Source organism: Cajanus cajan, chromosome 11 (genome assembly GCF_000230855.2).
Source record: "Cajanus cajan strain Asha chromosome 11, NIPB_CcT2T_4, whole genome shotgun sequence".
In the NCBI taxonomy this organism is placed as follows: domain Eukaryota; kingdom Viridiplantae; phylum Streptophyta; class Magnoliopsida; order Fabales; family Fabaceae; genus Cajanus; species Cajanus cajan.
The window spans coordinates 41,224,968-41,250,512 of NC_138527.1; the positions used below are offsets into that span (position 1 = coordinate 41,224,968).

A 25,545-nucleotide genomic window follows, 5' to 3' on the forward strand; every position below is an offset into this window, starting at 1 on the left:
TAGGATTTCACAAGACTTTCAATCAGGATTTTAATGGATTATGCAAGACTTTTAAGTTAGGATTTTAATGGATTCTGCGGGACTTTGTAGAATTTCATAAATTTTTGAAATAGGATAAGAATTCAAGATTTTTTTTTCATACATTTAAATTTAAAAAAAGAGTCAAATATAAAAAATAAAAAAAAAACATGATGTCTCGATAAATAAAAATAATATTTTTTCGTATATCACGTCGTTCTAAATATAATTCACCCACATATTCATAGTTATACTAGTTTTCCAAACATTAGAATCTTTTCGTTTTTGTTCCTGTGTTTTAATAATAGACTCAAAATTATGATTTTCATTAACTAGTAATGTTGAAGATGAAGGTTCGTCCATCACTTCAATTGGAAATTCATCATAATGACATTCTTTACGAAGAAAGTTATGTAGTCCCACATATGCTAAAAAATATTCTAAACAACATTTCAAATTTTTTATAATTTGTGATTTAAAATATTTTATTTATAATTTTATAAATGATTAAAAAAATAGTGGGACAAAATAACTTTTTATGAAATTTGTTACAGGTACAGAATAATTTTTTAATTATTCACTCGTGTCTTATGTTAATTTTCTTTTGTAAAATATAAAAATCCTAATTTCATAACATAAAAATTAAAAAAATAAAATTTATAGTAAAAAAATAATAATAATTGTTGAGTCATAAAAAGGGAAGAATAACAATAATAAATTCAAGAGAGGGAGAGAGATCAGTTTGTGCTGAGAAGGTTCTTCCCACAATTAAGATCCATTCTTATCTCATTCTACTTACAAAAATTCTAACTCAAATTCATTTTTTACATATATATATATATATATATATATATATATATATATATATATATATATATATATATATATATATATATATGGGGAATGCTAATGTACTCCCACCTATTTTTTAGTGGGAGTATGTTAGCAACCTACACCAATTTTTTAGGACAAAAAAACCACTCATTTATTTTGATTTGGTTCATTCGTACAAAGGATATTATAGTAATTTAATTTAATTTTAAATAAAAATAAAATATTTTTTCTCTTTTATTAATTTCATTCTCTAAATCATTTCTCTCTCTTATTAAATTTCTTCTCCAACTCATTTCTTTTTCTTATTAAATTCTTTCTCTAACTTATTTATCTCTCTCCTATTAAATTCTTTCTTTAACTCATTTCTCTTTCATATCTCATGATATCTCTCTCCTCTCTCTCTGAACAAATAAAAATTAATTAATAGAAAAAATAAATGAATTGGAGAATGAAATTAATAAGAAAGAGAAAATATTTTATTTTTATTTAAAATTAAATTAAATTACTATAATATCCTTTGTACGAATGAACCAAATCAAAATAAATGAGTGGTTTTTTTGTCCTAAAAAATTGGTGTAGGTTGCTAACATACTCCCACTAAAAAATAGGTGGGAGTACATTAGCATTCCCCTATATATATATATACATATATATATATATATATATATATATATATATATTAATTTTAGCTTTTTAATCTTTCCCTTTTCTTGACGCGTGTTATAAAAAAAGTTAAAATTTTAAGTGTATTTTGTGTTATATCACTGAGGAACAAGCACAATTAAATAGACCATAATAGAGCAAGTCAATTAAAGAGAATGGAGAGAAAAATAGAGCAAGTTAATAACACTATCATTTACGTATAGAAGTTTCACCAAATAGGAGAATGAAATGGGAACAGTAGTACAATATTATATATAAGTAGTAGTGCAGTATTATTAACAAGAGAAAAAAATGGAGAAGACATGAGCATAGGAAAAAAAAAGATGAAAAACTCACTTGAAAATTCTTGAAGCACTTGAAAAGTCACTTCAAACAATCCTCCAAAAACTTATGGGTTTGGATGTGATTGTTTTATGAATTTGGTATTTGTAGATACCACTAAAAAGTCCATCAAAATCCCTCTAATACAACAATCCTTTAAAATCCCTATATTTTTTAATACCAATGAATTATTTTTAAGTTGTAAAAAGTCTCAAATGAATACCAATAGATTTTAATAGACTCTTTAAAAATTCTTGAAAATCCTGATTGAATACCACTGGATTGTTTTTAAGTGACATAAAATCCTGATTGAATACCAATAGACTTTTTTATTCAAAAAAAGTCTTTTAAAATTCTATGAAATCCTAAACTAATACACCCCCCTAAATTTTTTATGTAGAAAGTTTTCTCTTAAAAGATTTATAAGTGCCTTCGACTTATATGTAATTATTTCATATAAAAAAATATAATTAGCACATTAATTATATATTAGATACATGCTTTTTTACTTATATGCAAAAATGTTATATTCAATAACATACAAAAAGTATTATTATAAATACAAAATATTTAAATATATATTTGACATATAATTATACATAATTTTAATGTTAATTTTAAATAAAATTTATTAACATATATTATATTTATAGTACAAGTCAAAATACTACAAATATATTATATTTATAATGATAAATATTTATACTTTTTAATAATATATTAATATATATTGTATTTATGGTGTAAATCAAAATGATTTTTAGTAATAAATATTATCTATAAAGTCTGTGTTGATAATTTTTTTTATAATAATATTGAAGATAATTAATTAAGGTGATTATATATATAAATAAAGTTTACCATTTTGGACGAGTCATGTCTCATGACGCTATAATAAGCCGACAATTTACTTCTATTTTACGATACACGAAAAAATATATATATTTCCTATCACGAAATTGCATCTTAATTAAGTCGTTGCTTGATTGCGAAATGTTATTTAAAAGTATGAAGATGTAGATTAACATTATTAAGACACGTTACTTTAAGCGTCAGAGATGGTGGAACTTAAGTAGTTGAGTGATATAAGAGAATTTTGCATTTGATAAAACTTGCATATTTAGGTTTGGATTATTTTTTTTTTAATGCGCGTGTGATAAACGTAAATCCTCACTTTATGTATTTTAAAGGTTTCTTTATCTTGAATTGGAGTATCATTTCTCTCATGTTAATTTATTTTAATAATAAAAAGAATGAAAGCATAAAGAACCCACTCGGATTTAAATGTGTTATAAGGTTAAGTTAATTACATCTTTGGCTTCCGAATGCTGATGACGAAACTGATGTTAGCCCTTGAAATTATAATAACGATATTTAATTTCAATCATTCTGAAAGACGACAATTTTGTGTGTGAATTCGCATTAGAGATAGCATTTGCTTTGAAAAACCCGAAAAGGATTAGTTTAATGAATCATTTATCTTGTTAATTAAAGAGGCCGTCATTACCCTCAATGTACGTGTTGACTGTTGAGCTGTAACCACTGTCATAATCAATTTCATTAATAATAATAATAATAATAATAATAATAATAATAATAATAAATAGTACTGTATAACAATGAACAGGACATACATGTTAAGCATAAAACTACACTGATACCACTTTTAAATATTTTAAAGGATCCTATATATATTGACTTTTAATTTCAAATGTAATTTAATTAATTAAAAATGCTTTTAAATATTTGTTAGACTAAATTTCTGCCCATAGGTTTATCTGAAACCCTCTTATGTCAACAATAAAAAGAAAATGATGAAACTCTCTTTCCATTTACTGAACTTTTTCTTAACTACTTACATGATTTAACTCGGATCAAATTTTATCATTAAATAAGGTTTCAGGATAAAAAATAAAGTTTAAAATGTTTTTATTGAATTTTTGTTTTCTCACTTCAAGTTTCTTTTATTCCTAGCTAAAAATTGCAATGACATCATATTCAATGAATTTTAAACTTATTTAATTTTGAATGACATGTTAATAAATAAACTAAAATTGTTTAATTTTAAAAATTAAGAGAATCAAAATGTATATAATAAAAAAAATTCGAGACCAAAATTGTACATTCATAAAACATGAAACTACCGAAACAAAAGTGGATTTAAGCCAAAAATAAATATAAAAACCTCGAACATGATTTGTATTTTGTCACATCCATTTTCTTCCTTGAATCTAATCCCTTCTGTTTGACTGTTTGGTTTTAATGGTTCACAGCTCAAAATTTCAAACCATAATCAGATACACTCATTTCAAAAAAATTATGATCTTGTACAACAATGTAATCCATAACGGCCGTTATTGTAAAATGGGAGAAAAGCTTGCATTCACAATGTATTTCTGCAGATAGGCTAAGATCTATTAATACAGCAGCTATCCTTCTCTTGCACATATATATATATATATTACAGTACAAACAACATTCGAACTTAACAATTAATCTACATATGAGTTTGACACATGAACTTTGACAAAACGGCTGATACTACAAAATAAGGGATTCACGATGTTGGAGTTGGTGGTAGTGGACCTTTCCCAATATTGGTTAGACTTGGATCCATCCAATCATCATGTCAAGGGTGGTGGTGGTGGTTGTTTATTTTCCTTTCTTTTTCCTTTTTTTTCTCCTTTCTTCTACAGTGCATAAGAGTGAGGACTGAATCCTCTTCCCCTTCCTCGTTCTCTTTTTTGTCCTCTCATCGTTGGTAGGTCACAGTTGAGCGTGAATGCAACATAATTGTTGTGCCCAAAGTGTGTGGGTATCCTCCAAAGTCCCACATCGAGTAGTTTGTGTTGTGCCAAAGTGTGTGGGTACCTTCCAAAGTCCCACATTGGGTAGTTTGAAGAAGGGTAGTGGTAGAGTACTACTATAAATAAAGGGTGAGGGTTTGTGTTTACTCACCACAACAACATAGGTTCCTTTGAGTGTATTAGGGACTTGGGTAGTTGTGTGCAAGTGTAAGGTTTCCAAGTTTTTCCAGAAAACTTGTGTGAGAGGTTTTGCAATTTTGTCCTTGTAAAAATTGCTAGTAAAAATTTGTTTGTGGATGTAGGCAAGAAGTGCTGAACCACGTTAATTCTTGAGTTTGTTTTCTTTAATTTGTTTCTCTTGTGTGTGCTTCCGCTGTTGCAGTTTTTATTTTCCCTCTGGTACCCAACAGTGGTATCAGAGCTGATGGTCTAATCAGGAGACCGGCTCGATGGTAGGTCTCTGGGGAATTCTTAATTCTTAGTATGCTCTGTGGTTGCAGCATTGTCTGATCTTCCACATCAAAAAAGAATTGAGGTTTTGCTCAAGGGAGGAAGAGAAGCAGAGTACCAGGGAGGAAAAGAAGCAGTACGTGGGCCAGAGCAGAACGGTGCTATGACTACGATGAAGTTAGATGTTCCTTTGTTTGATGGGAGGATAGACTTCTCCTTATGGCAATGCACAATCCAGGACTATTTAGTACAGCAGGGTCTTGATTGTGCCTTAGAAGAAGAAAAGCCACGTGAGATGAAAGATTCAGAATGGAGTACAATCCAGAAAAAAGCAGTGAGCACAATTCGATTGGCACTAGCTCCACAAATCAAAGTGACTGTGTTGAAAGAAACCTCTCCAAGGAAGTTGTGGAATTTGTTGGAAGGCAAGTTTGCATCGACGACGTTGACCAATCGATTGATGATGAAAATGGATCTGTACTCGCTGAAGATGGAAGATGAAGGTAATGTGTTTGATCACATTAATAAGTTTAATGAACTGGTATCTAGACTGATGAATGCAGGGGAGACTATCAAAGATGAAGAGCAAGCATTGTTGATATTGGCTTCTCTACCCAAATCTTATAAATCACTAGTGCAATCATTGCTAGCTGGGAAGAGTACATTGCTACTAGATGAGGTGATAAGGGCGTTGAAGGAGAATCAACAAATGATGGGTGGTGATAAATCCTCTGGAGACAGTCAGATACTGCTAGCTAAAAGCGAGCGAGGAAAGAAGTATGGTGATCAACATGGTAGAAGATTCCAGCCGAAAGATATGAGTAATGTTCAGTGTCATTACTGTGGAGAGTTTGGTCACATTCAATTCAAATGTCCAGAATTCAAGGAGGACTTGAAATGTATGAAGGAGAAGAAGAAGAGTATTCCTTCTGTAAGTGTGGCCTGTTATGATGATGGATTAATGTGAGACTTTGGATGAAGGGAGGAATGTTGTGCCCAAAGTGTGTGGGTATCCTCCAAAGTCCCACATCGAGTAGTTTGTGTTGTGCCAAAGTGTGTGGGTACCTTCCAAAGTCCCACATTGGGTAGTTTGAAGAAGGGTAGTGGTAGAGTACTACTATAAATAAAGGGTGAGGGTTTGTGTTTACTCACCACAACAACATAGGTTCCTTTGAGTGTATTAGGGACTTGGGTAGTTGTGTGCAAGTGTAAGGTTTCCAAGTTTTTCCAGAAAACTTGTGTGAGAGGTTTTGCAATTTTGTCCTTGTAAAAATTGCTAGTAAAAATTTGTTTGTGGATGTAGGCAAGAAGTGCTGAACCACGTTAATTCTTGAGTTTGTTTTCTTTAATTTGTTTCTCTTGTGTGTGCTTCCGCTGTTGCAGTTTTTATTTTCCCTCTGGTACCCAACAATAATATGGAAAGCCTATAATTCAGGCACCTTTTCTTTCCTATTCCTCATATTCACCTCTTTCTACCTCTTTCTACGTTATTCATCTCATCTTTTTCTTCACACACAAGCCCAATGCAACCACACCATCCTTGCATTACGTTCAGTTCATGCAAACCAAACTATATTTCCCATAGCAAACAACATTTGACAATTGTAACCACCAACATTAATATTAATGTAAATGAAACATACTAGTCCAGGTCTAACTCACCTTTCCATGCTACCTTACATAATTACGAAAAATGAATTAAACAAGTTCACCGCTCTGATATCTAAAATAACTTTTGGATACCAAAGAGGTGTTATACTAAAGATGTTATGGACAAGTTATAAAAGGAAAGTAAAAGCACTTTCTCAACAACCGAGTAAGCAAAAGCCTCCACTCAGGTAACATCAATCTAAGCGAGAACCAAAATAGATTGGAATCCTAGTTTGGATGATACGTGGCACCAAAGATAGTAGTGTTCTAACTAATTATGAGCCCTGGCGGTGAGAGGGAAAGATTAGGCATATACGTGGAATAAACACAAATCTACCAAAGCTTTTTAACCCCCTGGATTCAAGGGTCTGCATTAGTCTCAAATTTCCCCACACTCCCGGCCACACAATCGCAAAGAACGCTGGAACACACCATCACAGATGCTTTGTTTAGATGATGACAGAAAAAAATGAGGGAAAGAAAATGAAAAACAATAGAATTTAGACACACTTTTTTATGTATGTAATATTTTTATAATCACAATAAAATTTCACTTTATTACAATTCTAGTTCTGATATGAATTTGCCTGCTGCCACAATTCTTCAAGTGCAATTTATATATCTATTAGATAATTTTAGTTATACAAATTAATTTTAAGATAGAATTTCACATGATTCAAGAAAATAATTTTATGAATAAAAAAAATTTATTTAAAATTTTTCTATTAATTAAAAGAGTATTTTTTTTTTAGTTATTTGGATGAAGTAAAAAGAAAGTGATTATTTTCTTCCCTTCATAGGAGGAATAAAATATGAATATTTTAACTAATTTTATATTATTTTAATATAATGGTGGCTAATAGATGCATAATAATATAAACGAGAAAGATCAATTGATCGGCCAATCTTTTTCGTTTCACCCAATATTTTTTTATAGGAGAAAAATATATATTAATCAAAATCAATTACCATCTTAATTATATTGTTTTTTTACATTTTGTGAAATGATATAATTAAATTCATATTCTTTATTTAACATGTTTCTTGTATATTTCATATATTTTCTTAATAAAATAATTATGTAAACAAATGACGAATTTAATGTAAAATCAAATTATACAAAATATTACTAATTATTAGTTAAATATCAACTCTTTCACCATTTCATTTTTCTTTGGTTGAAAATTACAAAATTGTGTGATCTCACTTATTTAAGACAACTCTATATTAGAATGTGAGTTAATCAATTTATAAGATAAAAAGAAGTCTCTCCTTACTTACTCTAAGTTGATAATATTATTGCTTGATACGAAACTTAATTTTTTTTCAATATCTTAATGATAACTTTTAATATTTTTTTCAGTAAATTAAGAAATATAATTTTCTTTCTATTTTAAAAAATAAAATAATATTTTTAATTGCAAAATAGTCAACCGAGTGAAGTTTACACATATAGAAACCTTATTATAATGCTTAGTTGATTGATTGCTCTTCATACATGCCAAAGGAAAAAAGTGAGTGCAACTGCGCTGCAATGAAACCCCATCTTTTATTTTCTCTTCTTTGTTTTGGAATTTAAAAATCAATCAATCAATCAATTATCAAATAAGCCTTTAATTTCTCTTTCTGGTCTCCTTTCTCACGTTTATATTAGCTAACTAATAGAAAGCGTAAAGCTCTCTTAGAAGTCACACTTATTCGTTACTCCCTCCATCCATTTCATAATAAACATTGTGTTTGAAAAAAAAATCACAAAATAAGTGTTATTAAGTAATATTATTTAAAAAATATTGTTGGATTATATCATTTTTAATACAAGATATTAATGATAAAATTAAATATGTAAAATTACTATTTATTTATTTTTAATTTATATAAAATAACTTAAAACAACACTTATAATAATAATAATAAAAAAAGCACATCTTATCGAGATGAAAGCATTATTATACTTAAACAATTCAATGACTAAAAATCGATAAAGATATATGCTTTGCTAAACAACATATTTTGTTTTATGAACAACCAACTTAATTAATCAAGTGTTTATTTATTATATGAGAATATATATTATATATAATTTTATTTACCAAATTTATTGGAATGAATAAAAAAATATTGGTTATTATTCAAATTTTAATAATATATATATACTTAAGCAAGGCGCATGTTCATTTATCAAAGTAAAAAATAAATAAAAAATCAGATAATATTTATTTTCTAGAAGGATCTTTAGAAACCATGGGTAAAATGTTGCTCCCCCCTATATGTTTAGAGTAATCACGTAAAACATAAAGGAAAAATGTCAAGCTAGAACAGGTAATATTGATTGGTTATTTGATACTGAATTTCTTCGTTGGTAAATTGTCGTTTCAGGAAATAGAAACAGCAATTATGTGGAAATCAAATTCCTCTTTTGGCAACAATCAAAGGGGAAGGTGGAAAATTGATTCTCACAGAAACTTTTTTTTTCCTTTCTTCTTTTCGGTATTTCATTTCCTTAGCGGTTATTTTATTTTATTTTTTATTTATTTCAGCTCACACTTATTTATTTTTCGATTGAATTAGATTATTTAAGATGAAGTTTTAGAACACTAATAAAAAAAATACAAATAAAAAAAATATAATTTATTTCTAGAAAGTAAATTAAATGATTTATCCTCATTACTGATATTTTCAAAATTACCAAATATTATAGCATTAGTTAAAGAAAAAAAAATTTAGCCAAAAAAATTATTTGATTAATTAGAGAGAGAAACGATTAATAGAGAAGCATATATTGATGTCATTTTTTAACTTGTCAAATACTAAATATTAATTATATTTAAATGGAGTAGTATAGAGAAAATAATAATTTTAAAAATATGTAGAATGCTAACTTACATGTGAACATAAATTTTGAGATTATATAACTATATATAGAATCATACGTGCATTTTGTAAAACTGATTTTCTTTTTTGTTTCAACGTATAAACAGAAAATGTTATTCGCATGCATAATGCATTTGATTTTTCCAAAGTTATTAGAATGAGCAATTTAGAAAATAATGTATATTAATTCATAATTGTTGATTAAAAATGTTAATATTCGAAAATTATGATGAAATCAAATTCATATATATGTATATAAGAGAAAAAAGGACATTTATGAACCCATATAATAAAATATAAAGTTAAATATAATATTCTATTTTCTTAATTTGCATTAAATATAATATATGAACATTTATCGCTATATAATAGTTGAGTAAAGTGAGCGATATGTCATGCATATCTTTGATTACACGTAGAACTAGTTTCCCTCCAGATGAAATTGTATATGGATTTAACAAGGACGGTAAAATATATTATTATGTTTAAAAAATATTAAAGTGAGATTTTCTTAAATTAATAATAATATTTTTGTTAAAAAATAAAAATATTTTAAAAATATATCTTGAAAAAAAATAATTATATTTATATATCTTTTAAAATAAAATTTAGAAATATATTAAAAAATGATTTTTAAATTATGGAATCTTAAAAAATTATATAAATCTTAATATAAAATATTTATAAATAAAAAATATAAATAAAAAAAGTTTTGTTTACCTCACTCTTGTACGGTTGAGATTTAATTTCTAGCCTAATTAACTGAAGAATTAAGTTAGTTTATTCTATTTGTATTCTATCTGTGATATGATATATGTATCTATTTAACTAATTAGCAACCTTTTTTTAGCTATAATCCGCATATTAATTGTTGCAAGCTTTGGCGTTTTCTGACTATAATATATAATCATGCATGCGCTATCTTGTCTCTTGGGAAAAAAAAAAGAAAAAAAAAGCGGAACATATTTATGAGTTTATCGAAAGTATTTTCTGTAGAACAAAAGAATTAAACAAGGCTTATCCACTGTATGAGTTCCAAAAAAATGAAAAAAAAAAATGCTAATCCACTATAGGTGTTAACGTTGGGGTAGTTTGAGTATTCATCGACTTAGGTACAAATTAACAGTCAGTTTAAGACTTTTTTAAGTAGCACTTCTTAAGTAAAAATATTTCATCTTTTAATATTTTTTTTAATCATAATATTTTACATTATTTTATAATTATTGCATTATATATTTAAAATTGTATCTAAATTTTTTTAAAAAAATTTATAAAATGTTGAAGTAATTATCAAAAGGTTATATAACATCAATATTTCTTCTGTGTATGTTAAAGAAAATTAAGTTGACGTCGATAGCAGATTATTTATTCATCAGTGTTATAAATAATGAATATAGCGAGTTTTAAATGAGTTTATATATATACTAAAGAAAATTTATTGTTATTTATTCCTGAGTAAAATCTTATCCAGGATTCATACTAAAGAATAAGATAAAACCCATTCAATAATTAAAATATTGAAAAAATGTAAAACAGTGAGGCAAAATAATATTTTATATAATAGTGAAAGCGTAAAATAAAGTCTTCTTATTAAGATATTTTTTTATTAAAAAAATGGTAATTTATACTGCATTAAGAAATTGTCATATTAATAATCATTCTATTCATATGATTTTTTACTGATATAAATTATATATATATGATAAAAATTAAATTTATAATATAAACATTAAAAGTACATTAGCAATTAATTAATATTATATATTATATTGAAAAATTATTAATATAATGCATCATAGTTTATTTAAAAAATTAAGAAGAGTGGGATTGAAATAGCATAAATGATTGTGATTACTAGTGTGTGGATTTTAGCAGAAAGAAAAGAGAAAATAGGAAGGTTGGGGGTAATGGGTATCTTTCTATCCATGGAAATCTAAGAATTAATTTGTATATAAGGGTGGCGTAGTAGGCACGCTCCGGGAACAGAGTGACGAACCCTCGCAACCTATTATTCGTAAGAATGATTCATTTTCTAAACAAAATACTCGTTATTATTTTATGTCCATTATTTAAACTTAATTTTACTTCCCCAAACAAATCACTGCTTCTCTCTACCTTCCATACTTCTTCTCCTTTTCTTTCCCTCTCTCGATATTCCCTTCCAATAACCATAAACAAAGAAAAACTATTTATTATTAATACCTCATTTTCTTTCAATACCTCTCTCTTCCTTTTCATGTGTCTATGGCTGGTTTGGATTTAGGCTTCGTTCAAACTCTCCACCAAAGACCAGACTTCAACCACCAATCACAAGAAGACGCCAACCAAACACAAACAGACCAGTTCCCCGCCGACGCCGCGGGGCGGCGGCCGCGCGGCCGTCCGCCGGGGTCGAAGAACAAGCCGAGGCCGCCGGTGATCATCACGCGGGAGAGCGCAAACACGCTCCGCGCGCACATCCTGGAAGTGGCGAGCGGCTGCGACGTGTTCGAGAGCGTGGCCGCCTACGCGCGGCGGCGGCAGCGCGGGATCTGCATCCTGAGCGGCAGCGGCAGCGTGACGAATGTGAGCCTGCGGCAGCCGGCGTCGGCGGGAGCGGTGGTGACGCTCCACGGCAGGTTCGAGATACTGTCGCTGGCGGGATCGTTCCTGCCGGCGCCGGCTCCGCCGGGGGCGACGAGCCTGAGCATTTACCTCGGCGGCGGGCAGGGGCAGGTGGTGGGAGGGAGTGTGGCCGGAGAGTTGACCGCGGCGGGACCGGTGATTGTGATCGCGGCGTCGTTCACCAACGTGGCTTATGAACGGTTACCGTTGGAGGAAGAAGAAGAAGAAGAAGAACATGTTGAGATTGGAAACAAGAATATTAATAATAATCATCATCATAATAATAATAATCCCTTTCCTGACCCTTCCTCGGCACTTGCTTTCTTCAATTTGCCAATGAATAACGTTCAGTTACCTGTGGATGGCTGGGCGGGAAACTCAACTACACGTTCACCCTTTTGATCACTACTCTTAAACGGTGTCTTTTGCTCCTCTCTCTTCATTCTTCAATCTTAATCTAATCATCTGCATCTTCCCAACATCGCAACTAGGCCTTTCTTCGCTTTCAGGTCAGCCAATTCATGGAGAATATATATCATCTGCTTCTTCTTGTTCTCTTTTTTCTTTTTCATGTTAAGAAGGATGTGTTAAGTTGCCTTTAATTAATTTCTGTACCTTGTTCTATTTAATTAGTTTAGTTTTGGTTTTCTTTTCTTTACTATGTATATCACACGACTAATTTCTTGTTTCCTTTTCCGGATTGCACTACCTCATACATGTCTCGAGAGTAATATATAACTTTCAACTCGTCTCCCGCTCTATTTTCATATGATCATCTACCAGTCTTGATAAGTTTTCCTCTGCCTCTACCAGTCTTAATAATTAGTCTTGATAAGCTCTAACTCTGAATAAGTTTAGAAAATGGTAAAATAATTTATATAAAAAGTTTGATTACTTTTTCTCCTTGATTCATTTTATTTCCTAATTTTCTAGAATGTATAAGATGAACCTTCAAATTTTCTTATATATCATCAATTCATATCGGCAGGCTATACAATGAAAACATATTAGAAAGCCAGTTCTGCTGGCTACTACTGTTAATCTTTTGGTAATACATTTAATCTGATGAAGGAAAAATTAACGAGTTATTTCCGCCTGCCGACATTTCACCCTAATTAACGTAAAACTTGCATCAACTATCTTATTGTGATGAAATTACACTCCAAACAGCTATATATCTTTTAGGAGAAGCGTTTCAACCAGACAATGCTTGAGAGATAGTAATTACCCTCTACATACTGAAGTGGCCACCCCGATCCGTTTGGTTAGTTCATTTTCTTAATTACATTGAAATGGTTAGGAATGCTCACGCATGCTAGTTTTCAAGATAATTATAATTAAATGGTGCGATTGGTTGCATTCTAAGCCCTATTTTCTGTCTGGAATTGCTCTGATATTACGATATCTGACCTTATTTTTGAGTAGCTTGAAGGGGGTTGATTAGAAGTTATTTAATTATTATATTTATGCGTAGATGAGGAAATTATAAGTGTAGGTTGGATAAGGAAGCTAGGTTTCCGGCGCTCCACGACTTAAATATTGCAAAAATGTTAATATTTCAGTTTATTGTTGCTTAAATTATTGTCCACTTAATATAGTGGCTTGCGTTTCCGATGAACAAAGTGGAGGCTTTGCGCGCTGAGTGAAGCCGTACCATGCTTCGTTGTCTTCGTAGAATTGCATATTGATTCCATCAAAGCTCTTCAACTTTGCTTTTATGCTGGCCATTAATAGAAACCAGTCTGTGCATGTCATTGTGAGAACCAGCATTTTGAGACACCTTGTGCATGTTGAGCCTGCAGGTTACATATTATTAATGATATTCAGTTTTGTCTATAAATAACTAAGAGATTCTTTGCTGCAGAATTCTGCATTTCACGATGAATTAATATTTCGTGGCATTCCCTTCTTTCATTGTAGAATAAAAGATGAAGGTAAAAACATGTTTGTTAGAATTGAATATAAATAAATCTCTATTAATATTACTTTATTAATGTTTAATTAGCGTAAATTAATTTTAGCTAAATTGCTTTCGGTATCTTCACCAATTTACACCATCAGTTGCGTGCGTGTGATGGATAATTGGAAGGTAATGAGCTACTTGTCTAGTAACCGTTTGTAAGTGTAGTCGGAGAACATATACAAGTAAAGAACATCTGAAATAATGTTTATTTAGGAAAAGTCACATTCCAATACAAGTTATTTTTTTATTATCAACTTTAGATACATTATGGAACATGGTTAGCTAGTATTTTGCACTTATATCAGTATAAATTAAATCTAACCAGCATATATGTATACTTTGACAGCTATGATTTGCTTTTTTTATATTTTTTTATATGGGTTCATGGTATCCTTGTACTTATATAATATATTGCTTATTTGTTGATAAAATATATATATATATATATATATATATATTAAAAAAACATTATGGCTATGATCATGGGAAAAAAAATTACTTAAAACGTTCGTGTTTCTTCCGAGTTTTGTTTTCGAAGAGGAAAGTCTCCCTTCCGAGAGTTTTGTTTTCCAAGAGTGAAGTCTCCCTTGAAAACGTACGTGGAATTTTATTTTACATGTTCACCAAAGGGGAGTATAAGATAGTTGAAAAGAAAAGACCCAATGCATTTTATAATTAAGATACTCCAATGTTAAATGAAGGAAATGTATTCTTATTAATTCATACCCTTGTAACCATCAAACAACTTTTATTAAAATAGAATGTTAGACTAGACAAAACTCATTAATATATAGAGTTAATTCATATACTATCGGTGTAAAGTTTTTTATACTAACAATCAATCAAATTTTTTAAATTATTTTATTCTATTTTTATTTTATTACACTATTAAAATATATAATTGATTGTCAGTATAAAAAAAACTTTATACTAATAATATATAAATGATTAATTCTAATATATATAACATTCAATCATTCTTGCATAAGTTTCCCACACTAGAGAAGATGAAATTAATATCACTAACTCTTCTCCCATTTTAAAGCCCACAAATCTTTTACATGAAGACCTTTAAAACCTTTACGTGAATACCTTAAATTACTATTTAGATATCTTAAAAGTGAGATAATTAAGAAATCTCCAATTCTGTGTGGACTATCGAGTTTTAGGATAGGATGAAAAGTTTCTTCAATTTCGGAAAAACTGATATTCTTGAAACATACCAATTAAGAACTTATATGTTTTATCAATTCTTTTTTTTTTCAAAATTAAATTTAAAACCTGTCCATCCGAACTTTAATATTAAAGCATATCCAATGGAAAATATATGTAGTATATCTTACTAATAAACAACTATTTTTATTAGTATTTTTTTATTGGAATTTGATGACATATTATAGAAAATTATTTAAAAAATAAATAACAACTCTTAAATAAAAAATATTATTTATGAATTAAAACAAAACTCGTTTGATTTTTTCAATAAAGAACAAGAAATACAAATCACTCCCACAAATAAAAAAAATAGATATACATCATCAATTCTTCATCATTTATGAATAAAAAAACTAGTTGTCTATCGTTGTTATATATTTTTCATGATTATATTTTTTTTTTACTTTTAATATTTAATATTTAATATACGAATGAAATTAATTGTGTACATTTTATTATTATTTTTATATTAAAATATTATTTATTATGTTTAATTAATTTTCAATCATTATATATTTTTTATGGTTATGTAATTTTTTAATTTTTAATATTTAATATCTTTTATATGTATGAAATTAATTATATGAATTTTATTATTAATTTGTATATGTTAAAATATTTAATTATAATAATTATATTAATTTTTTAAGTTGTAAAAAATAAAGTGTAAATACAAAAATTATAGACATGTGAATTATAAAATTTCATCATTGAAACCAAATTTATAAAAATATAATATAAATTACATAAGAATAATGTCACATAGTAATCATTCTTAGTAAGTTACCGCCAAGAATCATCCGGATAGGATAAATTCATAATTAAGAGCTGCTTCAATTTTGTCAAGGCCGAAAAGGGAAGTTAACTTTCATAATATCATTTTGACTGCTGAGTTTAACTCCATATATCCAGTTCAGAGGTCTTCCAAAGTATGAAAGAAGAGTTCGTATCTCCTTCTTCAAGATAGCATGATCTGAATTTCTTATTATAAGTCAAACTTTCTTATTTTTCAAAGTCTGCAATGTAGACCGAAAAAATACAGAAATTGGTCAGGGAGAGGGAGCTAGATAAAGTGCATTGATGATAAATTTAATTTATTTTTTATTATCCTTATCCAATGACGGCTGTACACATTTTAGATTTGTATTTTTCTTTTAAACGAATGAAACAACTAATTAAGTTATTAAATCGCATAAGTATCCGGAAATAATTCCACAAAAAAAAATTATAATTTTATATATAAATGGCTTTATCTCGAGAGAACATATTCCAGCTTTATGAAAATCTTAATTATTATAATATTATGATAAAGGTTAACGACGAAGCCGACAATATATAGAAGAGGTATACGACACCTGAAGGGTGGTTGGGAAGAAAGATTCCTGTTCCTGTCAATTAGCATAAACAAATTGGTGCAAGTGTGGTCAATAATTAAGTGAGAAAACAGATAATAAGGTTTAATAAAGGAATCATATTGACTAAGTCTTATGTGCAATAATATATTTCATTCTAATGCTTACACCCATTTGTTTCTAAGCTGTCAACTTCTTAATTTTATACACATTTCCATATAATATAATAATATCATATAGAGCAGCTGAACTTTATATTTCATAAACAAAACAATAACCACGTGGACTATTTATTAATAATTTATAATTTATAATAATAATGATGATAATAGACTTTTTTTGTGTACATATTTCTTTTTAGACTATTTTAGCTTTTATAATTCTTTCTAATCCACTTATATAAATGTTTCTTTCTAAATTTCCCTTATTTCATAAGTAGTCACTCATGTACTTTTCATAAACAGTCCTTAAATAATTCATGAAAGCATAAAATGTTTTTTATATGTTAATATAAATTAACATAATGTTGTGGTACAGCGGGCATAATGAATGAGGCCCAAATGATAATGATGTCAAAGTACTACGAAGTAGTTTTTGAGTCTACCAATCAAGCATAATCAAATTAAAAATGGCATCAGGGTAAAATGAAATTAAGGCATGATATGTTTTATTGCTATATACATTGCAGCGTGAGCAAGAACTTAATGATTTTATGTTATAATATTTTGGTAATGATGTTGTCGTTACTCCAAAAGGTGCTACATATTGAGTTGGTTAACATGTTTACAATATCCACAAATAATATGGCCGGAAGTAATCATAAGTATATACTAAATAATAATATAGTAATCTGTTGTTTTAGAAAGATAAGTAAATAATAGAATGTTAAGACTTAAGATGTCATATTTATATCAGTACCTAGTTGGTATATATTTAGTTCTTTTAGTATGGTTAATTAATGTCTTTAAATTTTTGTGATTTATATACAGATAAAGTTTTGTTAGGAGATATTATACTTAATTATTTTAGTTTGGGACTATAATTAACTGAAGGATAAACTTAATATGAAAAAGAAATGAAGTTTGATTAAGATAGTGATATGAATTATTGTAGAATTGTAGAACCATACTAGCAAAGAGGATGGCTAACTAGAGGTGGGTTTTGGCTCGGGAGATTTAGAAAAATACTTAGATTTTTAGATAGATCAATATTGCTAATCGGTTTAGATTAATTTAATTTTTTCCATTTTCTTTTGGCTACTTGAATTGAAGCAAATCAATCATATTTGGTTGGACAGATTAGGCGCTCATGTTTATCAATAAAATATTTTAAACTGGAAAAAAATGAAAAATAGAAAATCATAATACAATAAAAAAAATTTAGCTAATTAACGAATAGTCTCATAAATCAAAATTATAAAATTAAATAGCATAAAAATCATATAATTATAAAATTGCACAAAATAAAAATTCCTAAATATTTAAAATTTGTATATGTTCGTGTTGGTTGGGATCAGATTACATTTCATGCATCCAAATTTGGTAACATAGCTTCAAATTTTCTCTTTCAATTTGGTTCAAACTGAATGGGTCATTGGGTTGTCCTAGCCCCATGACCACCCCAGTGCTAACAACGCACTTTTTTATACACTTTTAATTATTTGTTAAATTTTATTATAAACTATAAAATTGTAAGTAATGTTTGTTAAATTACAAATAAGACACACAAAGTTATAAGTTTTAGCAAATTTTAATCAATAATAAAGAATATTATATATATATATATGATAAACAGTGTATTACTAACGTTTCTTGCTAGCAACATGATGTTGAGATATCGATGATTATGTTCAATGATTCCATCTTTTCTAAAATGTTTAATTACAATTCCTATGGACATATTTTTAACATAGTTGATATATATTTTTGAGTGTTTTATATATATAAAAAAATTGTATAACTTATTAAAATGAATTAAATTCTAAAAAAAAATTAAGAATAACATATCTTTTTCCTTTCAGAAAAAGGAATATTGAGTTACTTTCATAAAATGTATTCTGAGGTAATATATGAAGATGATTTGCTTGAGGACACTTGACAATTACAATCAATATTACAAACAAAAACTTATTCATAGGAAATAAATATCTAACAAAATAAATAAACAAATAAATAATAAAATGATTATATAAATATGGAAATTAAAAAAAAATTGCAATATGTCTCTATAACTCATTATTTTCGTGTTTTCCCTTTTTGTAGTAAATTGTGTAGGCGGAGACATGATGGCTGTACTAGAATTTTCGGGTTCAAAAATATAAGATAATTACTTCCTGCACCAATTATTATTATTTCGGAATGGGTGTTTCATAATACATTTGATAGGTGTATGATATAATAAGTTGGGTACAGGAAACAATTTCCAAAATATAGGTAGGTGGGCAAGAAAGAACAGCTTGCAGAGCCCAGTCACCCAATTTGCAAGTACAATATTGGGCCCGATTGTGGACCCCTTTTTCTTTCATACGGACAATATAGATTTCATAATGAACTAAATGTCCTTAAAATGGGCCTATTATCTTGTCCACACTGGTTCCAGGGCGTTCTACTTCCCTTAATTTAGCCCAGAAGACAAGTGAGGATAAGGCCCCTTGCTTTCGTAAAAAAAAAGCCCAAATGAGAAAAAAGGTGTATAAATTCTTTCATTTTCAATTGTAGCCTAGTAAAAAGTATATATATATATATATATATATATATATATATATATATATATATATATTGTAGCCTTCGTATGGAAAAAGATTTTTTAAAAAAAATACAGGTTCTTTTCAAGGCAAGTTGATTATTGACTTGTGACCTACAATTCAAGATGCCTTGCAAGTGTCTTTTGGACACGACAGAAAATGATAGACTCGAGTTGAAACTTCTTTTGGTAGAAAAGGTGTTAATGAAGGATGTAGTGCTTCTCAAATCTCAATCTATTCTATATGATATTTTTTCTCAATGCGTCGACGATGAGTGATGCACAATCGCTATAATACATAAATTCAGAGGAAGCACATCCTTCATTGGAGGATCAACATGAGTGGAGAACACTAATTAGTAAAACATCGACTAGGAACTAGAGTTGTTTAATTAATGAATCCAGCATCCGCATCCATTGTTTGTTTGTATTTGGGAAAAGCCTTTAAAAGTCAGCAACTAAAATTGAAATTAATTAACGAATATAGGCAATAGATTAGGCTATAAATTAAGTTATTAAACATTTCAGCAACTCTAGGAAGTCGATAGACACATTGCAACTAACAAAATCCACCTGTACAAACAAGCATAGAAGCTACGATAGTTGGAACTTGGAAGAACGCCTACACCCAGAGCCAAAATGAAGTTTCAACTCTTCGATTTTGACATGGTTAAGTGAGATTGTACGTTCTGATTCCCTGAAGTCTAAACCCCAACCCCTTGATGTGTGCATGTGCATGTGAATTCGTAAATTAGTGCCACTCAAGATTAAAAAATAAAAAACAAAAATTGGTGGGGTGAGGGTGAGGAACAATTAACCATCGAATCCAGTTACCCCTTATCGCGCAATTTAGATTACACAAGAAACGTGGGATATAGACAAAGTACCTTTGTCCGATTATTCCATTCAAAATTTTCACATTCCCTTGAAGGTGTCAACAATAATGTAATAATTTTCTAAAAATAATGTAACTAAAGACGAGAGATAAATTGGGGTTAGGCATATTACAATAAACGCTCATAATTAAATTCACGGCAAGGGAAAGAGAAATTAACAGATGTAGTATCTAAATGAAACTGAATGTACGAGGTTTGGTAAAATGAACCGTTGTGTGTGTATAATATAATAATATTAGTATCTGAAATTCATAAAACAGAGTACCTTGGGGGTGTGATGAAGGGTATTATCATAATTACATATCGTGAGTGTAGAAGTCAATAATCTCCTTCAAGTTGAGCTGAAACAAAGAAGAGGCATCATTGTGCATGAGCCACAACATGTGTTCGAACAAGATGTGATCCACGTCCACAAAGATGACCCTCCGGTGAGTGGAGGTGAAATGGAAGTGGTCCTTTTCAATCTCCGATGGGTCCTTCTTCATGGAGATATCCATCAAAAGCCGAAACGGGTTCTCTTGCAATATGAAAGGGTCCACCATGAACACCCTCTTCTCTTTTCCAACCACCACCGTTACGGGAGCCTCGGATTCGTGCTCCAACTCCAAGGTGTGATGTTTTGGTAGAGGCACGTACCCCATCCTTGAACCCGTGGAACGACGCCGGATCAACGAAACTGGCATCACCAAACAATCCATGGATGCAACCTCTAGAACTTGCAAGGAGTTAATGTAAGATATTATTATATGATAAAGTTTTGGTGTGAAATGTAATGTAACCTTAGTTAATATATTGTTTAGGTGACCATATGGGAAAGAAAAGGTTACTTTGGATGTATATTTCGGTGACGTATGGGAAGTAGCCGTTGGAGAAAGGATCCCTTGGAACGTACGCTCGCGAGGATGCGCGTGGGCGCGTGGCTAAAGTTTGGTCAACAGTCAACGAGACATTGGATTTGGGACACCGGACACGCAAGTTCCAAGTAACTCATTCAATCTTACCATCGCGGCTTTTGTCTTGTCACATGTGCAATCAATATTGGTGTCAGACACTAACCTTAATTAACATAAGTGATTATCAAACACATTCATTGCAACAATTAATTTTCCAATTACACATTTAAAAGCGAAATAAAATGCACGGTAGGGTAGGGTAAATCATTAATGATAATTTTATTGTTGGTTATTTTTGGGTCGTTGACTCTGTCCTTTCAAGTAACTAAATGTTGTTCTATTTTGGTAATGTATATTGTTCCTCTAGTTAAAGGAAAGATATAAGTTTACTATCACCATGTCTAGACTAGATTTGAAGTTACACTCCCACGATTTGTAGAAAAACGATGGACAGCCCAAAATCATTAATTAATGGATGAAAACGAATATTTCAAGTGACTTTAGTTAGAGTAGTTAGGGAATTAGGTTAACGCGTTTTATGTGTTTTCCATTTAGTTGTCGGTGATAAAAATTTGGTAGTGTTTTATGTGTCAATTGCGCGTAGCATCCTTCCATCCAGCTCAATAGGTAGTTCGCCCTCAATCAATTTTTTCTTTCAACACTTTCCCACATTGCATTGGATTAATGGTCCATTTACTTGTACTTTTATTAAAATAAATAATTGAATAAGTTGCTTTAAAATTGGAAAAGAAAAAAAAAACACTAAATGTTCACACTATGGAAGGGGGGAGAGATAAAGAGAAAAAGTATGGCATTAAGTGCAGACCAACTAACACATTAAGTGCAGACCAAAGGACATGTCAAACTATGCCATTTGCCAAATATCAGTGCTTCGTATTTGATAGATAATGTAATGATTTTCCCCCCTTTTTCTGAGATGGGGTTGTTATATTTATCTCTCCATCTTTTTTTCATTTTCTATAATTTCGAGTCTATTAGGTTATTAAATATTTATCATGAAAAATATTTATCTTTAGTATATATCTAAAACTATAATAATAGAGGAGATCTAAATTCTTTATCCATATTCCGTTCTATTCCGTGGTTTTCAGGTTTAGGGATAAACAACTCGTCTCTTGGATATTTACTTACAAGATGCGATGCATGTTGTAGGAAAATATTTGTGCAAGTTCATAGAGTGATGTATTCGGCCTATTATACGCTCATTTTTGCTTACTGATTTCTATTTAATCACTATTTATTTAAGTGTCTGAGTAGGAATTCGTAAATTTTGAATAATTAAGTAGTTAGGTTCAAAATAATGAAAATACCTCATTTAGATTTTTATTTTTATTTATTTATTTGGGTCGAAGACGAAAAAATTTTAAGATGGCCAATACGTCCCCTAAAGCCATAATTATAAAATAAAATACTGAAAATAGATGTGAGCATTTAAAATTTATGATGAAGTAATAAATATGTATAGAATGATTAACTATAAAAAAAATTTCGGGAATTCATAAAAATTTTATGTATGAAATGATTAAAATACTCCTAGTTGGACCTGTTTAACTGTAGAAGACCAATGAGACTTTTTGGCCGAAAAATATTTTTGAAATTTTAACTGGTTATAATAATTCTATTATAATTAGAAGAAAAATTATTTGAAGGTAAATAATTTGAAAATGGTATTTATTTAACAAAAAAATTGATTAATTAATTGTAGAAAATAATATAATAATTAAAAATTTTAAAATCTAAGATCAGTTTTGGAGTGGGCTTGGACGTGACAACCCTGGACCCTGGTGAGGCCCAATTTTATCATAAACAGATAAAAAAGTCTAATCCTAATTTATTACATTAATATTTAATAATTTTGAATTTTCACCTGATTATTAAAATAAAATAAAATACAAAATAAAAAAATTACTGCTGCAAATTCATGCCACTTTAGGAAGATGTGGAAGCTCTAGAGTCATCTATTAAAATATCTCTTGAACTATCTTTAATAAAATTCTAATTTTCACCTAATTTTTTATTAAAATAAATGAATTTCTTTGATAAAATTATGCATCATTTTCCCACCACATTCTTCTCCAAACCTTCTTTTCCATTCAAGGCCATTTTAAGGTATGGAGAAAGTGAAGATTAGCCCTTCTATTTCATCAATTAAGAATTTATGAAAGAAGTTGACCTTTAAATCTCTATGGTTTTTTTTTAATAAAAAAATATAATTATATTCTATTAAATCAGTCTTCATAAGAATAAATTAGTATTTTTGATCAAAATTATATACTTAAATAAAATATTAAGCTCCTATTTTTAATTAAAAAATATGAATGTTAAACTACTTATACAAACGATCTTTCTTTCATATTTCTATTATATAAGTGTTTTGTTATTAAGTTTGTTTATTAATTTTTATGTATATATTTGTCGATATATTATGTTGAATGAATTATATTTGATGATTTAACTACTTTATAAAGTTTATTTATACATGATTCATTTGGTTGATGATGATTATAATTAAAAATCAAACATTAATAACAAAGGTATTAACATTCATTATATGATAATGCATTTGATTAAGATATTCAAATGACATTCAATTGTTACTCATTATCTCTCATATAATGGCATAAAGATTAACATATTGTCTCAAAAGCAAATAAAATATATAATCACCAAATCAATTATATATGGTCACAACAAAACATGAGAAGATTTAGAAATCAATATCTCTAAAATATAGAGTAAAAAATGTTCATCACCATATAAATTGATATGCACTAATTTATATCAGTTACAAGGTGAATTTCATCTTATTCATGAGAACTAGTATTGATTATTATTCTCACTATGGAGAGAATCTTAAGAATTAATTGCCCACATCATTTTCCAAATGATGAATCTTATTTATTCATAAAGAATAATATTCTCAAAATAATACTATTATTAATTTTTTGCTTCCATACATATAAATAAATATTTAATTATCCTCAGTGTTTTAACATAAATAATTAAATATATAGTGTCTTGACATAATATGCTAATCATGATTGTGAATCACGTAACATGCACCAGACATTTAAATAGTAATTACAACCCAAAGTAATTTAATTTTCAATTAAGATATCATAATTGAATATAATAATATGTTATGTACCATGAAAAACTATTACTCCATAATAATTATTCACACATAAAATATTTAACACATGTTGATTGAGAAAATTTAGATAGATTCTTACCAAATTGGTTAGCAAATTAATCATACTTACTGCTATTGATATGAATTCCTTCTTGCGAAACCCTTCGCTTTCTACGAGACTCACCAATGGCAAAAGCACATCAGACTAACCAATTGATATCTTGCTCTCCTTCATATATGACGGTCGCAACAATGCATACACGCGTTCTCCTTTGTAACCTTATGTTTAACTCTCACATTCATCAACAATTTTCATAAATAATTGTAAGTTTTATAGATTGTTGACCATGGATGCTGAAAGTACAAAATAATATAAATTCTTGAAGCATACTTATCCACAACAAGTCCCCACCAGTACTAAATTAAGGATGCAGAACTAACAAGATCTTAAATCAATATCTTTTGTTGATTCCCAGTATTAATATAAACGAACTAGAAATTATAATTAATCACGAGAATTAAAAATAATTAATTTTAAAATGGTTGATAATTAAAATTATAGCATTCATATTATTATATTTCATTAAAACCAATATTAATTAAATTTTAAAATCTATAATTAATAAAATATTGTTTTTGAATTTAAATATAAATTCAAAATAATTTGATGAAGTAATTAACCTTTTAAAATATCTTAAAATATACAACAAATTAAACTCAAATAATAGAACATTTGTTAATGATATATATATTACATTATTACTAACTACTGTTATAATAGAAATAAAGAAGGAAAACTTAAATTTGTATAATATACACGGGTACATGTAGTTTCGATAATGGTAATCTAACTTCGACAGATTATGATTTTACAATTAGTTAGTAATTAAAATAAAAGTAGGTATAAGTTGATTTGATCACCGAAATTAATATAACCTATGCCTAAGGAGTTGTATTTTAAAAAATAATAATAATAATGATAAGACAAAATTTAGATATAGTTCTTTAAATGTAGTTAGTGTTGTCATCCAATTAAAATTAAAATTTTACCTCAATACTTATTAATATACATTTAAACATACTATTCAAAATAAAATTCTGATTAGAGAACA

General features: G+C 28.8%; 1 protein-coding gene, 1 long non-coding RNA gene and 1 pseudogene across 2 annotated transcripts; 1 reads left to right on the forward strand and 2 right to left on the reverse strand.

The window, feature by feature from the left end:
* The first annotated feature begins 11,604 nt into the window (after positions 1-11,604).
* LOC109800526 (AT-hook motif nuclear-localized protein 23 pseudogene) lies at positions 11,605-12,979 on the forward strand (annotated as a pseudogene).
* A 3,111-nt stretch (positions 12,980-16,090) lies between these two features.
* LOC145953005 (uncharacterized) lies at positions 16,091-16,789 on the reverse strand. Its single transcript, XR_014430525.1, has 2 exons — positions 16,752-16,789; positions 16,091-16,412 (listed from the first exon to the last, which is right to left on the reverse strand). It is a non-coding gene; the product is annotated as an uncharacterized LOC145953005 (long non-coding RNA).
* Positions 16,790-20,682: 3,893 nt separating this feature from the next.
* On the reverse strand, positions 20,683-21,084 carry LOC109801346 (uncharacterized). The gene has a single exon (XM_020362395.3). It carries the CDS (start codon positions 21,082-21,084, stop codon positions 20,683-20,685), a length of 402 nt encoding a protein of 133 aa, XP_020217984.1.
* Positions 21,085-25,545: the final 4,461 nt, after the last annotated feature.

Excerpts from the sequence above, each read along its gene's own strand:
- LOC109801346 (XM_020362395.3), bottom strand. The coding sequence starts at position 21,084 with ATGGATTGTTTGGTGATGCCAGTTTCGTTGATCCGGCGTCGTTCCACG.